Here is a 23713-nt window from a genome sequence, read left to right as displayed (position 1 = left end):
TGGAATTAACTGCCAGTTTATAGCAAACTGAACCTCAGACTCATTTTTGACGCTAATAAAATAATTTTCGTTCTATAAAAGTCTATTTTTCTCTGAAAAATTATTTTATTATTTAAAATATGTATAGATTTAATTTTAAATTGATTAGTAAAAGTAATTTTGTTTTAGCACTTTATTTAATTTAATTGCTACTGGTCTATGTTTTTCTTTAACCGTTTTTCAGTGAAAAATAAGTCAAGTTCGAATTGCTCATTTCTTTAGTTGAAACTTTTAATGCAAGATTTTAGAATCTACATCACAGTAAATTATTTACTAAAGGCTGTGGCAGATAACATTATTTGTTTTTTTATTAGCTCTTGTGTAATTTTTTATTTTAGTTCATGAAATTTTGAATTGCGTCTGCTGTTTGAAGGTACTTTGGTGGTGTTCATAACACTATTTTAGCCTGAATTATTTCATCGGTTAGATAAAAATAAATTATCGCAGAATAGGTTTATGACCTGCATGAAATGTTTTACAACACACGGTTATGTACGATTTATAGAGGTCTTTAACCTTGTTCGCTCTAACCTTTTGTTGTAATGTTATGTGCGTAGTGCCATGTTTTGTTGCGTTGTTGAATATTACCTTGATCTATTGCAGAAATGCCGGTTCTTGGTTTTATTAATATTATAGGTAATTTTTCAATAGTTTTTGCTTATTCAAACAGTTGTTTTACAGATTATATGATGGTTGAAGTCGTTTTTTTAACAACCCCAACCTGCTCTACTAAGATTGTTATGATTAAGTGATCTGTTAAGTTTTAAAAGCGAAGTTGTTTGTTTGAATTTAAGGTGCATCTTTATGTGTATTTATGGCAGGTACAATAAATTATTACTGTCTACCGTAAATGAATTATGCCTCTACAAATTAGTTGATAATTGTACTTTAATTAAAATTTGCGTACAGAATTGTCAGTTTTTTTTTTAACGAAATTAGCGTAAATTTGAAATTGGATACATTTTTTTTAGTATGATACTGTGCATAAAACTTTAGCTTTTTGTGCTTCCAAGATCCGAAAAGATTTTGGCCGCTTTGTCAGTGAAATTGGTGAATGATAGTATTGGTGCCCGTCAGCAGTCAGAATTCTTTTTAGTATGTGGTCAAATAGTATATTTGATAAGTGTTGTTTATGTTCATAAGTGTTGTTTTGAAATCTCTTGTTATTCATGTGTTTTATAATTATTCATGAAAACCAGCTCTGTTGCATGTGCTTAATCACTAAATCAGTATTAACCAGTGCTTAATACAGATAACACAGCTGTGTTTTCAGCTACATGTTTTGACCTGCACAGACATGTAATCTTGTCTATGAAGGCTCACTCTTCAGTATTAGATATGATGTCATAACATGTGACTATGATGTGATTTAATTCTTTGTCTAGTATTGTTTGTTTATAGCTTACAAATTATGTTAACAAAATTAAACAACAAAAAATGAGCTAGCAAAATACAATATAGGAGCTTAAAATGCTAACTATACATTGAAAAATGAAAAAATCCTTTAATTAAAATTTAAAAATTTTTCAAAAATGGTGGGTGATAGAAAGAGTCCGAGTTCGTATTCATTTTCAGCATCAAAAAACAAAATCATATATCGCATTTTAGAAAACAAAAATTATGTTTACCAGTGCAATCAGCCAATTTAAGGTTAATTAAATGAAGTTAAAGAGCATTGAATTACATTTACTGAATTGTATGAAGTTCAGTAAATGTAATCAATACCTAACTTAACCATAATCTTGAACTAATTCTTACTAAACTCAATTGTAGTAAATAATGTATATTGCATATTTACCAAAACAAACACCTTAAGTTTAACCATATTTAATCCACTCTTAGGTGAATCTATCCCATTCTTTACTTGATTTCATTGAAACCAAATTATTTAGTCTGAAAATAAAGTATTTTGCACTTGTACAGTGCAGTATTACAAATTTTTAGTGAGGGTACTGTATAACTTACAAGGGACATTTGGGGCTCAGGTGAAGGACATTTCAAACAAATAATTTTAATCATAACGAATAACTTAGATATTAATTAGGTATATTCCAAATTTCATCAAAATCAGAGGCGAAACCATAATTGTACCTAATTACCCCAACAAACACATGGGCTTCTGATTTATTTATGTAAATTTGAATTAACCATTGATAACTGTGGAACTTCAAATTTTAGAACTCTACTTACCCACGTAGCAGAACAACATTCTTAAGATAGCTAGTAAATGCACTAGCAAGATTGCAGGGTAACATGGATATTTTCTACAAGTTCATTATTTGAATATAAAATTGCCTGGCAGTGGTGATATACCTAGTATATACCTGCAGGATGTGTATAGGTCATTCCATGAAATGCTCTGGTAATTTGATATTTATAATTCACAGGACAATCTAAATCCATCTTCTGGGAGCTGATAAGGATAATTCTGGTTTATCTTCATTCATACCCTACCAACATCCAAGAGATATGTAGTTATTGTTATGAAGTAGTATAGTAACAGTCCCCCCCTATTCCTGGTTTTAGGATGTCATGCAGATACACAAGTTATCTTGGAAGAAATATCAAAATAGGTTAATATTACTTTTTATATCTTCCTTATATTTTATAATCAGAATATATACCCAATTTGGTGTTTGCCTTAGCTTTGGTTGTGTGGGACATGTTTGTTAATCATTCTAAGTATAAGTATAATGTACTGTTTTGATTATGTTAATACTGTATTTCTGTAATTACTAGTTCATTTAATTTTGTTTTATATTTTACTGATTGGTTTAAAAAGAAATTTTATTTCTTTAAATGGAATCATTAGATAAAATTTAAGAGTTATTATTTGATAAGAAAGAAAGTAATGAGAAAACAACAAATTATGTTAAAAGGCTTAAAGATTAGGAATCGGCAGTTGATAAAGATAATATTGGAATTGATAACTTAAGCCTAAATTAATTAATTGTAAATGCATTGATTCCACAGAAGATTAGCAGGATCATTTCCATTATCTGTACCAGTACATTATTAAGAAAACTTTGCACTGAAATCGGCTTGTAATAAATTTGTTCAATCTACAAGATTGCAAGCCAGATATAACAGTACTGAAATAGCAGATGGTGAGAAGATACATGGTTATTTTGTTGCTTGGCAAACTTACATGTGCATCTGTTCTGAATTATTCATTTTATTTGTTTAGCTGAAACTATTAAAAATGAAAACAATGCCATAAAGTTTTTTTCTAGAGGAGTCTGTTTTACATAACCTAAAGAAGTGCTGTCATGGCTGCGAAATACTTTATTTTTTATTTTTTTAACTCCTTTTCTATAAGTTTAATAATTACTATAATTGTAGTTTTATGAATAAAACAAAAATTATAGTTTTTAGAAGAGTGTCCAGGAGCCCAACATTAAATATTCATTTTTCTATATTAATTTAAAAGTAGAAATTGTTAACGAGTATGCTTATCTTGGAATAATATTCACATAATTTGGATTATTTTAAAAGGCTATTAAAAAATAATTTCTAAAGACTATGTAGCATGTACTTGTGCTACATATAAAAAATCCCTGTAAAAATTGTTCTGTTATTGATAACTGTTTTATACTTAACTGAATTTTATATACTGCTTGACTGAGATTCAAACCCAGGACCTATGGATGAACGGCCGAGATGCTATACTCCGCCATGGAGATTGGCAATAATTTATTTAACTTGCGTTTGCATTTTGCCTGTTTTCTTAATTTTTGCCTTGAGTAGATTAAATTGGTTGCCTGAATTTTTACTGATGGTTAATGTTGGATATCCTAAGATAAGTTCCTTTAGACTAAAACGTTTTTCAACTGCTGATTGTAATAGTTGTAGGTATAATTGGATTGAGCGAATGGGGAAAATAAATTTTTTAAGAGTATCAGTCAATTGGATGTATAGGAAGGATTAAGTATTGAAAATCATCAAATAAAAAGAGTAACAGCTCAATTCAGATCGCTCAGCCTTATTACACCTCACCTTATAATTAGCCCCATCTATTATAGTCTTCAGTAATTGGGTTACTGTTACAGATAAAGCAAAATAGCAAAAACAATGATTCAGTGCATTTACATGTTGAATGTTCTTATTCAACATGTTTGTTGAAATGAGGTAAAGTTTTTTTTACTGTGCAGGTGACTATGAAGGCATTAAGGTGGAATCATTTTAATTTATTTTAATGATGCTAACAAAAGACTTAATACTGTTAAATAAGTTCAAAGAAATTTATCTTTAAATTGTTATTGTAAGTTAATTTTTGGTCTTTGTTTTAATTTATTTATTTATTGATAAAATTCTGTTATTTCAGCAAATCTTGGATGATAATTAGATTTATTATTGAAAATGTTATATTCAGTTATTTTAATATCTATTTAATGATAGGTAAAAGAATGTTATGTGTTGATTATGGAAATTGTTAATTTTTGTTTGTGTTAATTAATATGAATTTGCCTTATCTGGTTGTTAAAATTGATGAATTATTTACCTCAACGTCTATACTCCTTTTGTATAATATAAGTTGAACAAAATAAATTATACCATTATTAGTCTGTTATTATTCCAAGATAAGTGGAATATCTGCACAGCATTATGAAAACCCTAGGAAAAATTAAAAGTTGCAAACAGATTTTTATAAATTCTTTTATGTATAATAACAAAAAAAATGTTAAACATTTACCTTTTACCTTAATTTATCACACTCTTATTTCATAGTTTTCCCCTGATTATCCTGTATAACCTGATGAATATGAAACTGAGTGTTGGATATCCCTGGGACATCATTCTGTATAAAGGCCACATTTCTACTCTTGTACACAAAATATAATAAATTACAAAATACATCATATTATAAATAGTACATAGTGCCCATTATAAAAAATCACCAAATACAATAATGTAACAGAAAAATGTACTTACAAGAATATGATTTGCATCATACAGTACAATATAGTACATTTGTTCAACTGCAACTACAAATTTTTTTGTTAGAATGGTGCAGTCTTGACATAGCCATCCATAGAAGTAACATGCTATAGGTACACTCAATATACAAGGAAGGGATGAAGCTGCCTATGGACCCCAAATCAAGGAAGCTGCACTAATTATTTGGAGATATCAGAATATCATACAAATCATTGCAAATATTACAAATTTCATGTTATATGGATTAAACAATTACAACTTGATAAATTTCAAAATTGTAACACTGCACTTCCTTATTAAAACATGTAATAACAAAATACATAATTATTACTTGTCAAATTTAGAAACCATAAACATGTAGTTCTGCACTAGCTCCACTTTGTAAGATGTAGTGTTATCACAGCTAATTGTGTAATGGAGAGAATAATGATCTGTGACAGACCTCATAGGCAGCAAGAAGCCAGTTCTTTGAACTCCTGCTATTAATAAAGAAGAAAAACACATTCACCATACAGTGCCTCACATGTAGATATTCCTTGTACCTCTATTGGTTCAGCAAATCCATCCCCACTTTCTGTCAACTGTGCTTTTTAAACATTGATGAGTAATACAAATAATAATATGAAAAGGTAAAAAATAAGTTTTATGATAAAATCAAAAATATTGTAATTAGCATCCAATGAACACTCTGATTTTGTAAAAGAGCCCATCTGATAGTTGAACTTCTAAATTTATATATGAAGTTTGCTGTGTTAGATAAATCAGTGCCCCTTCACAATCGTACATTAGTTGCCACTTTTAAATAGTTGTAAAAATATTTTCAAATATGCAAATTAATTCCACCATTCATTGGGAGTTCAACAACTCTTCCAGCTCATGAATTTACATTTAATTATAAATTCAGATTTCTAAATAACATATTCTTATCATAAATTTTTCTGGGCTGTTTATCCTGTGATTATGATTTTTGTTCTCTAATAAAAAAAACCGGTGAGAATAGCCTTTTTTCAGCTTTAAGAACCTGTCTGTTCTATTTCCCAGTTCTATAAAAAGATTTCTAACTAACAAAATTACCATCTTCTGAATTGTTTATTAAAATCTCATGTCAGAAATAATAATTTTGTATTAGCTTAGAATACATAAAATCAGAATTCACCTACATTGAGCGTTGATTCAACATTTTTAGTAGCTAGTTAGATACATAAGAACTTTTGATACATAAATATTAAGTTTGTAAAATGTATTTTTAAAATTATGGTAAAAATCTTGATTCTCAAATGCCATAATAATAAATGAAAATGTGAATATAAGATTTTACAAAATGGAATGGATATTTAAGTTAATATTAAAATTGCAAATAGTTAAAGCCAAATCATAAAATCTGTAAGCAAAGAAAAATTATGAATTTTTTAACATTCTAAAAAAGTACAGTACAAATAAATGTTCATCCTTCGACAGGTAAAAAAATGAATCAGTCGCTTAAAATAATGCCCTGGACACATTACCAAAAACACTTGCTATATTTGTATTATTTATCTTAGAGGTTGTAGAAAGTGCTAAACATTAATACTAATTGACAAGAAGATGCAAATATACAATGTGCATCCACTCCACTCAAACAAAGCATGTATCAGAATTGTTTTTGGTTGAAAAAAATTCAAATACTAACTGATAATAGTGTAAACTATATCCATCTAGCAAACGAGTGTTATCAGTTGAAGGTTAAAGTGAATTTTGAGTATACTTAGAGTAAAGCCTGAATTTATTGAATGTCGCAGAACCCAAAAATTTCTAAACAAAATACATTAAATGTAAGTTATGTTATAGACTACTTTAAAAATCTAATTAAGGACTGTTCAAGTATAACATAATCATCGTATATGGAAAAGCTACACCTCAATTACTTTTACTGACAAGGAGCAAATGGTTCCCTTCCACCTACTCCCCCTACTGATTACTTTTAACTGTTTTCTGTTCAAATTCTCAACTAATATAAAACAGAGAAAACAAGAGTGTATTGTCAATAAGTATTTTAGATATATTCTAATAATATGATAATAGTTTCTTCATTATTTCTGGAATGTTCAAGAAATTCCAGATGCACTTAAAGCATTTAATTATTGTATTGTTCCAAGAATAATCTAAGCTGATTGCAGTAATATCAGTTCTAAAGCTATTTGTCAAATTAAATTGCATATAATTTTTTAAACATAGCATTTGATAATTATTACTTCTTAATTGTAATTGTTAATGTTACTTAACTTACAAATAAAAGCTTGCATAATAATGGAACAACCCCATAGGTAATGTACTTACAAAAAGGCTTTATTCTATTATAAGTACCAGTAATAAAAAAAAGCAATAAAACATAATTTAATATAAATATTATTTATAGACAACTAAGGAAGTCTACTTGTTCATAACCATAAAACTTAACAAATAAAATTAACTATACATTATATTATAATATATTGTCTGTTTTCTTAATTAACACAATATTTTATTACAGAAATCTCAAAATCTTCTACTTCATAATTTAAGAACATTTCATACTGTATTTTAAATGTTAAAACTGAAAGAAACTTAAAATCAAGGGAAGTATTGTGAAAAATTTGAAAACAGAAATAAAAATATTGTCTCTTATTATTTGTAATTTGATAAGTAAATACAATATAGATTAACCTAGTTATATTCTTGTATGAATATCTCTGTGTAATTCATTAAGGGAAGCAAAACAAAATCAGTTAAAACATAGACTATTATTTTGTTACAGAGTTTAATTTTCAGAATAGATAAGTAGAATTTAAAAACAAATATGTTTGATTTATTGAACATAAAAGAGTATGTCAGTGAAGCAGGAAAATTTAAAAGCAGTTGGTAACATGTGGGTGAGGGCATTGAATTTGAAAATATATTATCAGTCATTTAATGGCATTGTTTAACTATTTTTTCAATATTCCGCATCATGGACGGAATTAATGCAATTAACTTATGGGTTAAAAAGTGGAAAAGGGATCTAAATTTAATGTAAAACATAAAAGATCTGCAAAAAGTATTAGAAAGCCAGAAAATGTTAATATTGTTCAAAATGTCATTAAGGCACAGTCCAAAATGTTCTGTGATTAAACATGCATTCGCATTGAATTCACCGATATCCATCTATCGAATCTCATAAAGACTTAAATATTCGCCCCTATAAAATTCAGATTGTTCAGGAATTAACAGATGCTAATTTGCTTGCTTGTTTGAATTTTTATCAAAAAATGTTGCAACATTTGGTTGTTGATTGAATTTAATCCACTATATGTTTACATCAGTTCATTTTCACTTGATTGGCTATGTAAGTAACCAGAATATTGATAGTGGAGTACTGAAAACCCACTTCAGTTACATGAAAAACTGTTCTACAGTTCGAAGGTCTCGGTGAGGTATGCACTTTTGTCATCTGGCATTATTGGACAATTTTTTTTTTCAAGAAGATCAAGGAAATACTGTAACATGTTACACAAGCATGTCATAACAATTTTGAAGCAAGAATTAGTTCAATTTCCACAAATTACAGATTCCAGCAAGAAGGTGCTAACAAGTCGTACTGAATTAACAGAACTATTTCTGAGCCAAATCATATCCAAAACTGAGGATATTGTTTGCATGGCTAAATCTGATTTGTTTGCATGTAACTGCTCTGGGGGTTGCTCAATAGAGTAGTTGTTAGATGTATGTCTAGCAACTGCAAACATTAGCTAACAAAACTTAAAGAAGTTGCATGTTGCACACTGCCCATGATACAGCGAGTAATGGAAAAGTTTTGATTAAGACTATAAGTGTGCATAGATTGCGATGGTGTCCACCTGTCAAAAAGTAAATGGTATGTCTTACTTAAAAGAAAGCTAGAAATATTCATTTTAATTTAGAAACTTGTTTAAATACAGCTTTTTAAATGTTCCATACACTTAGGATATTTTCTTTCCAATTTCATTATTATATATATAAAAACATGTTAATCGAATTTCAGGATGTATTTAATTGTAAACTGTTTTCTTCTGAATCAGATTTCATTATTAACTGGTTTTATTCTTATTTGATTTTTATACCAAATTGAAAAGTAATTTTTTTATTTAAAAGTTTTGTGTATTTATATCGGTACCAAAATATTAAAAAGAAGAAAAAATTAACAAATTGACTTTTATACAATTTTAGCCCCCCATGTTTTACTTTTTAAATGGCTGATGAATACAATTTTTTTGAAATTTCAGATCTAATCAGCATGAAGAAAATATGGAGATGAGTGTTGTTCCTTCACAGTTCCTCAGTGTGGTCATTACTGAGGAACGAGGCAATAATCATATTGCATCTGCTGCTACATCCACTTTCACACCTAATGGAATGATAGTTACTGATAAAAAGACAGTACCTGCACCAATACGACCACCACATCCTCCGATCATTAAAGAAAGTTCTGAAAATGAGATGTATGTATTACAGTTTTTTTTTTAGCTTGTTATGTAGTAAAAGTCGGTTATAACAAGATTCAAGGAACTGTCAGTAAATGCTCATTATGAACAAATTAGCCTATTCACATCAGAAAAAATTTTCCCCTCTAAACACAAATTAAATAACTGATACTCAACGTTAAAGAATACAATATTGTATAAGAAATTTTCCTGAACTTCAAAACAGAAATTAAAATCATATTGCATAAAATTGTAAACTGATACATACGGTAAATGCATAAAAAATTCTAAACTTAATAAAATTGGTGAGAAGTTATTTTCAAAACGAAACACTGTTACTTGTATAACTTAAGACTTGTACTAAAACACACATGAAATGTATTATTGGTACATGCAGTACTGAGGCTTACATCAATAAAAAGTTAACTCTTCTAACCTAACTTAAAAAAATTTTCTTTAGTTGCTTGCTTTTTATTTTTTATTTTTATATCTGAAATCTCCCCACGGGCCTAGCCTCTGCAGCTTTTCTTCCCACTACACACTTAGCTGCAGAATACTTTACACTATACACATGTACTACACCAAGAACATTACACGAATCACAACATATACATTTACTCAACTACACAACAACATCCAACACAATTTTCTCTTTCATTTACACTCAGTGGTGATGCAACATCTTACGAAACGCAACCGTAACCTAAGGTGGGAACTATTGAGCCGATGGGTGAATGGCTCTATGTAGTGAATCTCAAACGATGTCCTCTGGGCACCAGAGCAAACCCAGTTGTATTTAGCTCTAGCTCCAGTATGCGTGCGCTCTGCAGGAGTGGTCTATTATATCGCCGGTTCTCGTGGCACCAAAATTTCAGTTCCTTCAGAAAATTCTATGATGGTTGGTGGTCCATCTGAAAAAACCACCAATTTCAGTCTAGTGAAAAGGCCTCAGTCAGCTTCGTCTGACTAGGATAATCTTGCTACAGCAGACGAAGATGGTTTTAGGTGTAAGAATGTTCACTTTGTTGTTATTTGAAATAATCAGGAAGGTGACTCCCTTCAAAAGGTCGCACCTTTCCTGATTAACAAATGCATCACAGGTTGTACTGGTTCTCCGAGGAACATTAAAAAATTACGTGATGGAACAATTCTGGTGGAAACATTTAACGATGAGCAGAGTCGCTCCCTATAACATCTTACCAATATGGGCAGCATAAAAATAAGTACACCATGCCACAAGACCCTAAATACCAGCCGAGGAGTAATGTTTTGTCGTGAAATTCTTCTGGAAATGAATTTAAGTGAAATTGCTGAAGAACTTCGTACTCAAGGTATTGTAATGAAACGGCAGAACGGAACAGAAACTGACACCGTCTCTTATACTGTCATTCAGTCTTTCTGTTCCACCAGAGAAGATTAAAGTGAGTTACCTCTCCGTCTGGGTACGCCCATTCATACCCAACCCACGGCAATGTTTCAGATGCCAAAGATATGGATACACTACAACATCTTGCTTGAGAACAGTGATCTATGCTTGATGTGCTAACGAAGGTCACAATGACACTAACTATGAGGAAAATGAAAAATTTGCGAACTGCAGTGGTTCACATACAGCCCGCTCCCAAGATTGCCCAACCTTTAAGGAAGAAAAGGCAATTCTCAAAATCTGTACTGAGCAGAAACTATCTTTCCTGGCTTGACGCAGGTAATATAAAAAGATAGTTAACTCACGGAACCTCGTCAAACCAGATGTATCTTTCGCCACCGCTACGTCAAAACAAACTCCTACAAATGTTCATAATCAGCAGTGCGGATCCTGCAATGAACTTAAGAAACTTGTTCAGATGCTTTCTGATCAAGTTGCTTCGCTTACAGCCACTATTTCAGAGCTGACAAAGATGAATAAAAAGTCTTACGTCGCAGTAAATAAATCCAACAGTGTGATCCATATGAAAATCCCTGCTCCCAAAGTCCTACCAATACGGGCAGAGACTATCACAGCTTGCAGTCAGCCAACTAATAAGCTCCCCGTAAAGAGAACCCACTTACCATCCCATCTGGGATGTCAATAGCGGCATCCCATTCTAATAAGTCTCCTCCACCATCACCCCATATACTGGAGGATATGGTTGAAGAACCATATATTTTAGAGTTATCTAAAATAAAGAATACGAAAAAGAAAAACCGAATCACATACAACTAAATTTTATATGGTTTCCTAAGTATATTTTTTTTTTTTTTTGTTTTTTTTCCCTTATGAACATTATTCAGTGGAATGTTAGAGGTCTTTGGTCCTCCATTGAAGATATTGGATTACTGGCACACGTACATGATCCGATAATCATGTGTTTCCAGGAAACTCATCTTTTACAACATGACCCAATAGACTGTATAGTAGACAGTAGAAAGAGTGGTGTTGTGGCTATTTTCATGAAGGATGAAGTATCGGCTACAAGGATTCAACTGACCACTCTCGTTCCTGCTGTTGCAGTAAAGATTTCTATCCCCTTCAAGTTATATATCTGCAACCTGTATCCCTCACTGAACACAGAGTTCAGTGCTCTGGATATCTCAAATCTCCTCGCACAAATACCATCTCCATCGTTAATAGTAGGAGACTTCAATACCCACCATGTTTCCTGGGGCTCGACCTTCTGCTCCACTCGAGGAAATATAGTACACAGTGTGAGACAAGATTTAGACCTTTGTTTGCTGAATAATAATCCTTGAGCAGTGTTCCTCTTTTACGTCCATGATACTTGAAACTGCCAGCAGATATATCCCACAAACATCGGGTAAACCTGAATGTCCTTCCGTTCTATGGTGGAATGATGATTGCAAATGTGTGGTGTTAAGAATCGACAGCGAGCAATATGCAAATTTAATAATAGACCTACAACTGAACATCTAAATTTGTACTGCAGGGCTAGAGCGGTATGCCGTCGGGTCTTCTTGAACACTAGAGGAATTCATGGATGAAATATGTGAACACCATCTCACGTACTACTCCCACGTCTACTATGTGGTGAAAAATCCATGCAATTTTCAGATCGCCAAGACAATCTATTCTCAGTCTCATTGATGAAGGAGAACTCCTTTCATCATCTTCGCCTGTAGCAAATACTTTAGCATTCCACTCGGTGTCTCTCACTTCATCATATAATAACAATTTTCAGAGGTACAAAGTACAGACAGAAATATTGTCATTAAACATTGGTGAATTGAACATTCCATTCGTATTTAAAGAATTGTTACACGCACTCAAGAACTTCGTGACATTCCCCTGGACCAGACAACGTTCGCCTTGGTATGCTTTCACACTTCCTAACTCAGCACTACAACATCTTTTGAAAATTTACAATGGTTTATTCTCCGAACAAGTCTTTCTGCCCGGCTGGTCAGAAGCATTTATTATACCAGTACTAAAGACAAAACCGATCCGTCAAGCTACCGCCCTATTTCTTTAACAAGCGTGTTGTGTAAAATAATGGAGAGAATGGTAAATCGCAAACTTACATGGTACTGGAGAAACATGGCTTTCTATCTTCGGAAAGTGTGGTTTCCGACAAGGACGATCTTCCATTGACCATTTACTATCAATGGAAACAGCCATACAAAATGCCTTCCTAAACCGCCAACACCTCGGTGCTATCATCTTCGATATAAAAATGGCGTACGACACAGCCTGGCGACATGGTATTCTTAACACCCTCAAGAGATGGGGAATCAAGGGCAATATGCTTGCTTTTATCCGAGGATTCTTAAATCAGCGAACGTTTCGTGTTCATGTAGACTATTCACTTTCAGATAGTGTCGTCTTGGAGAATGGAGTACCTCAAGGTATTAAGTGCCACCTTGTTTTCTGTAGCCATAAACAGTATTACCAATTGTATACAGGCTCCTATCTCATGTTCTCTATTTGTTGATGATTTTGTTATTTACATTGCGAGCCGTTCAACGCCCACTGCAGAGTGACTACTACAGAACACTATATTTCACCGTGAGGCTTGGTCCAGAACTACCGGTTTCAGATTTTCATACAACAAAACGAAATGTGTAGTCTTTTCTCGGCTACGAAACCCATCTATTCTGCAAGTTTTTCTGAACAGAGAGCTTATTGCTCTCTCTCCTTACGTCAGGTTTCTAGGTTTGCTTTTTGATGGCCGTCTTACTGGGGTCAAACATATAAAGGAATTAAAGACAAAATGTTCCAAACTTTTAGATATGATGCAGGTCCTTAGTAACACCAATTGGGGACCCGATCGATCATGTATGTTATGTTTTTACTATTCCCTTGTTCGTTCCCGTTTAGATTATAGTTGTGTCGCCTACTCTTCAGCTCGTCAAACCGTGCTTAAAATGCTGGATGGTGTACATCATGCTTTTCTTCAGCTTGCCACAGGTGTGTTTAGATCAAGCCCTATCGCAAGCTTACTTGTAGACTGTGGCGAGCCATCACTTTGGAATAGACGAGACCAGCTTTTGTTATCTTATTTTGCCCGTCTCAAAGGACAGCCATATCACCCGGCTTTTTACCTAGTTCTTGGAAATCCTAATTTAAGAAAGTATGAGGACTGTCCATGCTGTACTGCACCTGTAGGTGTCCGTACCCGACGTCTGCTGCAGCATATAAATGTTGACAATTCGTCATTCTTTCAATCATGTCTGTGCTAATATCCTCTGTGGAGAACAAACCTTGTACATTTTACATTTGACATTACAACATATGATAAACAATCACAGCACCACCTACTGTTTTCTGGCAAATGTTTCAGTGTATTCTCACAAAGACGAACCAGGACGCGGTGATATACACTGATGCATCAAAACAAGACGATACTGTTGGTTGTGCTTTTTTTGGTCAATGAAAGAACTTATATGTTTGGCCTACTCGGTATTACGAGTGTGTTCACCGCTGAACTATTTGCTATAAATAAGGCTCTAAATATAGAAACATTCTTATTTACAGTGACTCGTGTAGTGTTCTCCAGGCGTTAGAAAACTTTTATTCCAAACATCCTGTCGTCATTGAAGTTTACAATGCAATCGCTGAATTAAGTAATCGCAACACAGAAGTAAGTTTGTGCTGGGTCCCTAGCCACATAGGGATTCCAGGTAATGAACAAGCAGATTATGCTGCCAAAGAAGCGTGTATTCAACCTCCTTTCACCACCCGAGTTACTACCTTTGATTTTATTAATCATGTAAAACAATCACTGAGAGCAAGGTGGCAAAGTGACTGGGCGACTACTGTCAATAATAAACTCAGGTGGATTAAAGATTCAGTTGCCATGAGACTCCTCTTGCAGAAAAACTCGTCGTGAGGAAGTAATCCTCTGCCGATTGCGGATAGGACATACGAGGATCACACATGAGTACCTAATGTCAGGAGGATATGCACACAATGCAACAGCCACATGACTGTGCATCACATTCTCATAGACTGCAGATGTTATGCGGCGTTGTGTCGTAAATTTAATCTACCCAGAAACATACATGATATCTTATACAATAATAATGAAATTTTGAACCGGATGTTTTTATTTTTTCGTACTAGGTTATTGCAAAAAATTTAATATTATGTATTTTTATGCTAGAAGAGTTTTTGATAATTTTTTCCTTTACTTTCAATTTTGATTTTTTTGGTTCTGTCTTTAATTTTATTATCCGAGAAGGGAGCCTTTTGCACAACCTATCGGAATTAGGTAAGTCTTATATAGTTTCTTTTTTCTATTATTTTAACTTCTGCGATAATAGTTTTGAGTTTTATTTCACTTTTTTGACTTAAGTTTTATTAAATTTTATTATATGATTAATTTTAAACCTTATAAGTTTTATTATTTTAGAGTTATTTTACCCTTTTATTAAAGAAAATTCCGGGCGATGATAACACAGGCGTGTTTTTCGCCCCCAAACAAAAAAATCAAAAAAAATCTGAAATCGTCAAAATAATTTTTTAAATTGTTTAATAGTTTTATAAACTCTTCGCTGACTTTGTTTCACAAAATTTTATAAGTAATTCTAAACAGTCATGAGCTTCATGGAATTAGTGATTGGATTCTTAGTCATCTTCAATTTCGCGGATTCCCTGTGTTTACAGGGATTCACTTCATTAATTACATCTTCATCTGTTGGAATTTTGGTTATTAACACATTGTCATCAGCATGCACATAATCACCACCCAAGGACCATTGACTACTCTGAAAACCTGTCAGGATGGCAAAAAAAAGAAACGGCAAAACTTATAATAATCACAAAAAGCAACTTTGGGTTACAAATATAATTAATTAATAGCTTAACTCCTATATGACATTGCTTCTGGCACATAATTTACCGAGACTGCCCAACTTGTAACTCCATACAACCCATTTATTAATTTGAATCATCTAATAAAATTTTATATTAAACCATTTTAACCTAATTTCCCTAAAAGTATAGCATTTTCATGTAAAGTGAACTATGTCTTCTTTCTTGTATATGCTTATGCTTCCATGTGTGGCTTGCTATTAATAGTAAAAATGGAATTAAACATTTAAATACAATATTTATAAATCCTCTACTATATCTTAAATCTATTCCTTATCATCTAACTCCATATTAAGCCTTATGTATATGGAATGAAATTTTGCTCTACTTATGTCCAACCATTTCCCATTTGATTCCTCCTTGATTTTGCCTAAAAGTGCCTATATCCATCCTTCCAATTTAAACTTAACTTTTTCACCAAAATTCAAATTAATTCCTTAATTATTTCACCTTTCCTCTTTCTGTTTTAATCATTTCTGTTATTAATTGCTTATTCAGCTTGATGTCTTGCTTAGCTAAAGCTAATTATACCCTTGACTTGTTTTTCTATAGTTTCCAGAAACATAAAATTTGATTTTTGTTTCTGAGAATAAAGTTTGATAAGGTATATTTCTAGTAAACAAAAACTTTTTTTCAAGTAAGCTCTCTAAAATTCTTCCAGTTCTTTTCCTTTATATAAATTTTCAACTATAGGTTATCTCCAATTTACATGATGCATCAGATTCAGTTCTTATATTTTACAGATGTTTGAATGTTTATCCCTAACCATTAAATTCCTTTATACACTGTGTAATGTGTATTTCCAGGCACTATTCTTTCTTTATATTGTTGACCAAATGCCAATTGAGAGGAGAATGTAACTCCTAGATATGTAAAGGTTTTATGACCTTTATAGGTGCTGTAACATATCCCATTTCTCTTTTTAAAAGCTTTTATTTAACTTGCTTTAGGAATAATCAAATCTTGCAACTCCTATATCTATTGAGCTATCGTATGAAAATCAATGAAATTTGGTACACGTATGTAACTTCGATGACAATACAGAACTACAGTGTCGGAATTTGATATGACCCACCCCCACACCCCCACTCCTGCCCCTATACTAAATTCATGCATTTAGTTGAAAATTTTCATTTCTCATGAACTATTGTATGAAAATGATTGAAATGTGGTACACGTATGTAACTTCGATGTATAATAATAAATATTTTTACTTTTTTTAGTCTTAAAAAAAAAAAAAAAAAAAACAAAAAAAATTACAAAAATATATTTGATTACATATAAAAAATTATTTTTTAAAAAAGCTTTTATTTAACTAATATTTATCTTAACATTAAAAAAAGGAAACAAATTAGAAAAACCCTCTAAAAAGTAAAAAATAAGAATTAAATCAAATTGAGAATTTTAAACAAAAAAATATAATATATTAACAAATTTAAAAATGCACTGAAAAGTAAAAAATAAATTATATAAATAACCCATATTTTCCAATATTATCTGATTTTATAAAAAATAGCCTTGCCATTGCCATTGCCTTACTGAAACCGGAAGGTACCCAAAGACCAGTGTTTTCCCATTTACCAGTAGTCATGTAGGCTCTAAGATCTTTTATTATTGTTTACTTAACAAATTTATATACTGATTTATCATAAAATTTCCTGTAAAAAAATATTATAATAAAAACCATATACTTAAAAAAAAATTTTCCAATGAAAAATCTATCATTTCATTTTAATATTTTTTTCAAGTTAAATTAACTTTTCCAAGAAGGCTCCCAAGATCACCAAACATAATTGCAAAGCACGTGGAATTAACAACTATAAATGTATAAAAAGTAATTAGAAAATAGTCACGTTTCATATATTGATATTTTATTGACAATTTTGAATAAAATCAATCAAATCACTTTTTATTCTTTGAATTTATTTATTAAAAAAAAATGATAGAGTGTAGAAAAATAAATAAATACAACTGCATACATTTTAAAAATTTGTCACAAGGTGAAGAAATATTAAATTATTTGGTTGGTGGATAGTATTAAAAGAAGGGTTTCATGTCAAATAAAAGATACAGAGATGGAAATGGAATGGTAAAGCTCATCATACATTGTCAGTGACTGGGTATATTTATGGAAAATAGTTATAGTTTATAAAAGAAAACTAACTTGATGTTTTGTTTTCCATAGATTTTATTGATTAGCTTATCCAAAGCACGATTTGTTCATACCTGCAAACTTCAATCATTACATTCAATGCTTAAAATGAATTTTGAAGTCTTTGAACCTTATTAGCTGTAACAAGCTTAAAATATTAAATTTACAGGATAAAAGTATGTAAGGAAATATAGTTTTCGGAGAATTACTGAGTTTTTTTTTTTTTTTTTTTTTTTTTTGTCTTCAGTCATTTGACTGGTTTGATGCAGCTCTCCAAGATTCCCTATCTAGTGCTAGTCGTTTCATTTCAGTATACCCTATACATCCTACATCCCTAACAATTTGTTTTACATATTCCAAACATGGCCTGCCTACACAATTTTTCCCTTCTACCTGTCCTTCCAATAAAGCGACTATTCCAGGATGCCTTAGTATGTGACCTATAAGTCTGTCTCTCCTTTTAACTATATTTTTCCAAATGCTTCTTACTTTATCTATTTGCCGCAATACCTCTTCATTTGTCACTTTATCCACCCATCTGATTTTTAACATTCTCCTATAGCACCACATTTCAAAAGCTTCTAATCTTTTCTTCTCAGATACTCCGATCGTCCAAGTTTCACTTCCATATAAAGCGACACTCCAAACATACACTTTCAAAAATCTTTTCCTGACATTTAAATTAATTTTTGAAGTAAACAAATTATATTTCTTACTGACATTATATTTCTTACTTGTGCTATTCGGCATTTTATATCGCTCCTGCTTCGTCCATCTTTAGTAATTCTACTTCCCAAATAACAAAATTCTTCTACCTCCATAATCTTTTCTCCTCCTATTTTCACATTCAGTGATCCATCTTTGTTATTTCTACTACATTTCATTACTTTTGTTTTGTTCTTGTTTATTTTTATGCGATAGTTCTTGCGTAGGACTTCATCTATGCCGTTCATTGTTTCTTCTAAATCCTTTTTACTCTCGGCTAGAATTACTATATCATCAGCAAATCGTAGCATCTTTATCTTTTCACCTTGTACTGTTACTCCGAATCTAAATTGTTCTTTAACATCATTAACTGCTAGTTCCATGTAAAGATTAAAAAGTAACGGAGATAGGGAACATCCTTGTCGGACTCCCTTTCTTATTACGGCTTCTTTCTTATGTTCTTCAATTGTTACTGTTGCTGTTTGGTTCCTGTTCATGTTTGCAATTGTTCTTCTATCTCTGTATTTGAACCCTAATTTTTTTAAAATGCTGAACATTTTATTCCAGTCTACGTTATCGAATGCCTTTTGTAGGTCTATTAACGCCAAGTATGTTGGTTTGTTTTTCTTTAATCTTCCTTCTGAGGCCTCTATTAATCTGAGGCCTAAAATTGCTTCCCTTGTCCCTATACTTTTCCTGAAACCAAATTGGTCTTCTCCTAACACTTCTTCCACTCTCCTCTCAATTCTTCTGTATAGAATTCTAGTTAAGATTTCTGATGCATGACTAGTTAAACTAATTGTTCTGTATTCTTCACATTTATCTGCCCCTGTTTTCTTTGGTATCATGACTATAACACTTTTTTTGAAGTCTGACGGAAATTCCCCTTTTTCATAAATATTACACACCAGTTTGTATAATCTATCAATCGCTTCCTCACCTGCACTGCGCAGTAATTCTACAGGTATTCTGTCTATTCCAGGAGCCTTTCTGCCATTTAAATCTTTTAATGCTCTCTTAAATTCAGATCTCGGTATTGTTTCTCCCATTTCATCCTCCTCAACTTTCTCTTCTTCCTCTATAACACCATTTTCTAATTTATTTCCTCCGTATAACTCTTCAATATATTCCACCCGTCTATCGACTTTACCTTTCGTATTATATATCGGTGTACCATCTTTGTTTAAAACATTATTAGATTTTAATTTATGTACCCCAAAATTTTCCTTAACTTTCCTGTATGCACTGTCTATTTTACCAATGTTCAGTTCTCTTTCCACTTCTGAACACTTTTCTTTAATCCACTCTTCTTTCGCCATTTCGCACTTCCTGTTTACAGCATTTCTTAATTGCCGATAGTTCCTTTTACTTTCTTCAACACTAGCATTCTTATATTTTCTACGTTCATCCATCAGCTGCAATATATCGTCTGAAACCCATGGTTTTTTACCAGTTCTCTTTATTCCGCCTAAGTTTGCTTCTGCAGATTTAAGAATTTCCTTTTTAACATTCTCCCATTCTTCTTCTACATTTTCTACCTTATCTTTTTTACTCAGACCTCTTGCGATGTCCTCCTCAATAATCTTCTTTACCTCCTCTTCCTCAAGCTTCTCTAAATTCCACTGATTCATCTGACACCTTTTCTTCAGGTTTTTAAACCCCAATCTACATTTCATTATCACCAAATTATGGTCGCTATCAATGTCTGCTCCAGGGTAAGTTTTGCAGTCAACGAGTTGATTTCTAAATCTTTGCTTAACCATGATATAATCTATCTGATACCTTCCAATATCGCCTGGCTTTTTCCAAGTGTATATTCTTCAATTATGATTTTTAAATTGGGTGTTGGCAATTACTAAATTATACTTCGTGCAAAATTCTATAAGTCGGCCCCCTCTTTCATTCCTTTTGCCCAGCCCTTATTCACCCACTATATTTCCTTCCTTGCCTTTTCCAATGCTTGCATTCCAATCTCCAACTATTATTAAATTTTCATCTCCTTTTACGTGTTTAATTGCTTCATCAATTTCTTCATATACACACTCTACCTCATCATCATCATGGGCGCTTGTAGGCATATAGATGTTAACAATCGTTGTCGGTTTAGGTTTTGATTTTATCCTTATTACAATGATTCTATCGCTATGCGTTTTGAAATACTCCACTCTCCTCCCTATCTTCTTGTTCATCACGAAACCTACTCCTGCCTGTCCATTATTTGACGCTGAGTTAATTACTCTAAAATCACCTGACCAAAAGCCGCCTTCCTCTTCCCACCGAACCTCACTAATTCCTACTATATCCACATTTGTCCTACCCATTTCCCTTTTTAAATTCTCTAGCCTACCAACCTTTTTCAAGCTTCTAACATTCCACGCTCCGACTCGTAGAATGTTATTTTTTAATTTTCTGGTGACCCCTTCCTTAGTAGTCCCCACCCGGAGATCCGAACGGGGGACTATTTTACCTCCGGAATATTTTACCAAGGAAGGCGCCTCCATCATTGCTATATGAAAATGCAGATAGCCACATTTTCTTGGAAAAAAGCAGCTGTAGTTTTCTATTGCTTTCAGCTGCGCAGTACTCAGAGGACTGAGTGATGTTGATATGGCCGTTTAAGTCATTGTGACTCACGCCCCTAACAACTACTGAAAGAGCTGCTGCTCTCTTTCAATTACTGAGTAGAAACAAAGAAAAATGAAAATACACTTTCCTTTTTTGTATGTTGCACTGACATTTCTTAGTAGCAGAGCTTCAATTTAATGTTCCTATGGATTGACTGAAATATTGAAAAATTTGATAATATTATACTAATCATAAAAATATACAACAAAAAAATTATTATTTATTTCTTTTACTACAAAATTTTAAATGTATTACTAAAGATTAAAAATATGCAAAAATAATAACATAAGAATTTTTTTCCTTCAGTTAGGAGAGAAGTTTAAGTGTAGGTAAAAGTAATGTACAAAAAACTATATAATAATTATCAGGTTCCAAAAAATTATTGTAATTAAGAAAGATAAATAATAAGAATGAAAGAAAGTCAAGATATTGACTGTTAACATGCATAATTAAACCTCATCCCTAATTTCAGGCCCTGAATTTTAATTATTTTTTTTTTCATATTTTAGATCATTAATAATTTAAAGATTACTTTTACCCTATTGTAATTACATTAGTCTAATGTATAACACTTAATAAAATTATTTTTTAGTATCACATCCTAAACATAGTGACTATGAATAATGCAGTAGGTTTTAAAAATATTGAAATGGTAATAATTTTTTATTTAACCAAACAGCCTTCACTTTTGATGTATATCTCGTATTTTCTTACTTGCCTAATAAAATGCCAATTAATTGAAAGAGTTTTAATCATTTGTACATTTTTTGTAGGTTTGGAAGAGATGATCAAAAATCACTTCATGAGTATGTTGATTTTTCATGAATAGAGAAAAATTTATCTGTTGGAGAGAGATGGTAATGCATGCTTGTCTCTTCATTATTTATGAGTTGTTGGAAAACTGTCCTTAGTCTCTCCCAATTTGTTTTTTTTATTCAATAAGAACTAATATTGTTTGTTAATTTATGAATTATTTTAGAATTTATCTTTTCTGATGCCTGTGTCTGTTCTTTTGTATAATAGAATAACAATAGGAACATACTGTCTTATATCAGCTTTCATTTGTTAAGGTAAATTAGTTACAGACAAGTTATCCTGGAGCAAATTTAGACAAGTTATCCTGGAGCAAAGTTAGAAGTTGTAATCGATGTATTGCCCAAATATTTCTTTGATAATATATGAAATTTAAAATAGTAATAAAATATTTTTGAAGTTGTACATAATCTCTGTGTACAGTTATAGTCTAAGATACAGTTCAATATTTAATCCTTTATTAAATTATAATGTTCAAAATGTTATATGATAGTCTTATATTGGTGTAATTTTTTTTTAATAGGTCAATAAAAAAGGAGTATATGGAAGAAAAACAAGAAGATGAAGAGATAAAAGTACCGCAGAGAATAAATGGATTAACTGATAAAGAAAAATGGGATTTAACTAAACATCTACCAAAAGCCCTTCTTGCAGAATGTACTGTTGAAATTCATAGTTCTATGAGCAGGTAACGAAATTATTTTTGTTTTTATGCTAATTTTGTTTATTCTGACTGTAAAGTATCGTCAAGTATTTTCTGATCTTATATAAAACAGATATTTTGCATCATATTCATTTTTTTTTGTAACGTTTTTATTCTTGATCTGTCTACAGTGAATACATCAACATAACTTAGAATTCATTTAATAAGCATTTAAGTGAATTTTATAAATCTGTACAGACTTACTGAAAAAACATTTTTTGTGTACCTTCTATTCAATGAAAATATAATTCTGTTAGTTCATGCTCAATGAATGAATGCCCAGTAGTGTTTTATGCATTGTGGGAACTAGTAAAAACTAGAATCATTCAGAAATAGTATTGAAGATATTATGATTGTTACAGAGAATGTGGTATTTTAGAGTGGAAGCATAAAAGAATCAATTAATTTGAATTTTTTTGTTGTTAAAAAAAGATTTCAGTCAAAATGTGGATATTGAGAAGTGGACAAAGAGTTAGAAATAGTATTTATGTGTATGCACTACAAGATGTAAATGAGAAGAACATTGGTTAATTTATGGATAATATGGACATTGTTTATGGAGAAAAAGCAAATACTTTTATTTAGTTGGTACTTAATTTATGAGTATGTAAGAAAGGAATTCTGTAGAAGATATATTGGAGTTTCATATAGTTGGATGAAAAAATGAAGAGGAAAATAAACTGATATAATCTTGTGGAAGAATTATTTATATATATGATTGGAAATCTTTAGTTCAAGAATGTTTTTTAAAAAAATGGTTTTTTATCAAAAAACATTTTTTTTAATGTTGATATGTCTCTCTTTTGGAAAGAAATCATTTTTAAAATTTTCCCTCATTTTGTATCATAAAGAGAAAGGTTCTTAGAATCAACATTTAAGCTTTTAAGAAAGATTTTGTCTGAATATGTACTGTAGTGTCCTTATTGCTTCGTATTAAAGTATAGTTTTTGACTGAAGTAGTGGAAATTGAGCCCAAG

General features: G+C 31.5%; 1 protein-coding gene across 2 annotated transcripts in view; it reads left to right on the top strand.

Annotated features, from left to right (window-relative positions):
* The first annotated feature begins 280 nt into the window (after positions 1-280).
* Positions 281-23713, top strand: part of LOC142319014 (uncharacterized) — a 61665-nt gene continuing 38232 nt past the window's right edge. The window contains exons 1-3 of one of the 2 annotated variants that reach the window (XM_075355819.1): positions 281-412; positions 9234-9449; positions 22557-22721. In XM_075355819.1, coding sequence (XP_075211934.1) covers positions 9256-9449; positions 22557-22721 — 359 coding nt within the window. In that variant the 5' untranslated portion in view covers positions 281-412; positions 9234-9255. Of the gene's footprint in view, positions 676-9233; positions 9450-22556; positions 22722-23713 lie in introns of both variants that reach the window. The other variant, XM_075355808.1, reaches the window with a different exon arrangement.

Source organism: Lycorma delicatula, chromosome 1, assembly GCF_047948215.1.
Source record: "Lycorma delicatula isolate Av1 chromosome 1, ASM4794821v1, whole genome shotgun sequence".
Lineage (NCBI taxonomy): Eukaryota > Metazoa > Arthropoda > Insecta > Hemiptera > Fulgoridae > Lycorma > Lycorma delicatula.
The sequence above is the reverse complement of the archived record's forward strand: the minus strand, read 5'-3'. Positions and strand labels throughout refer to the sequence as shown.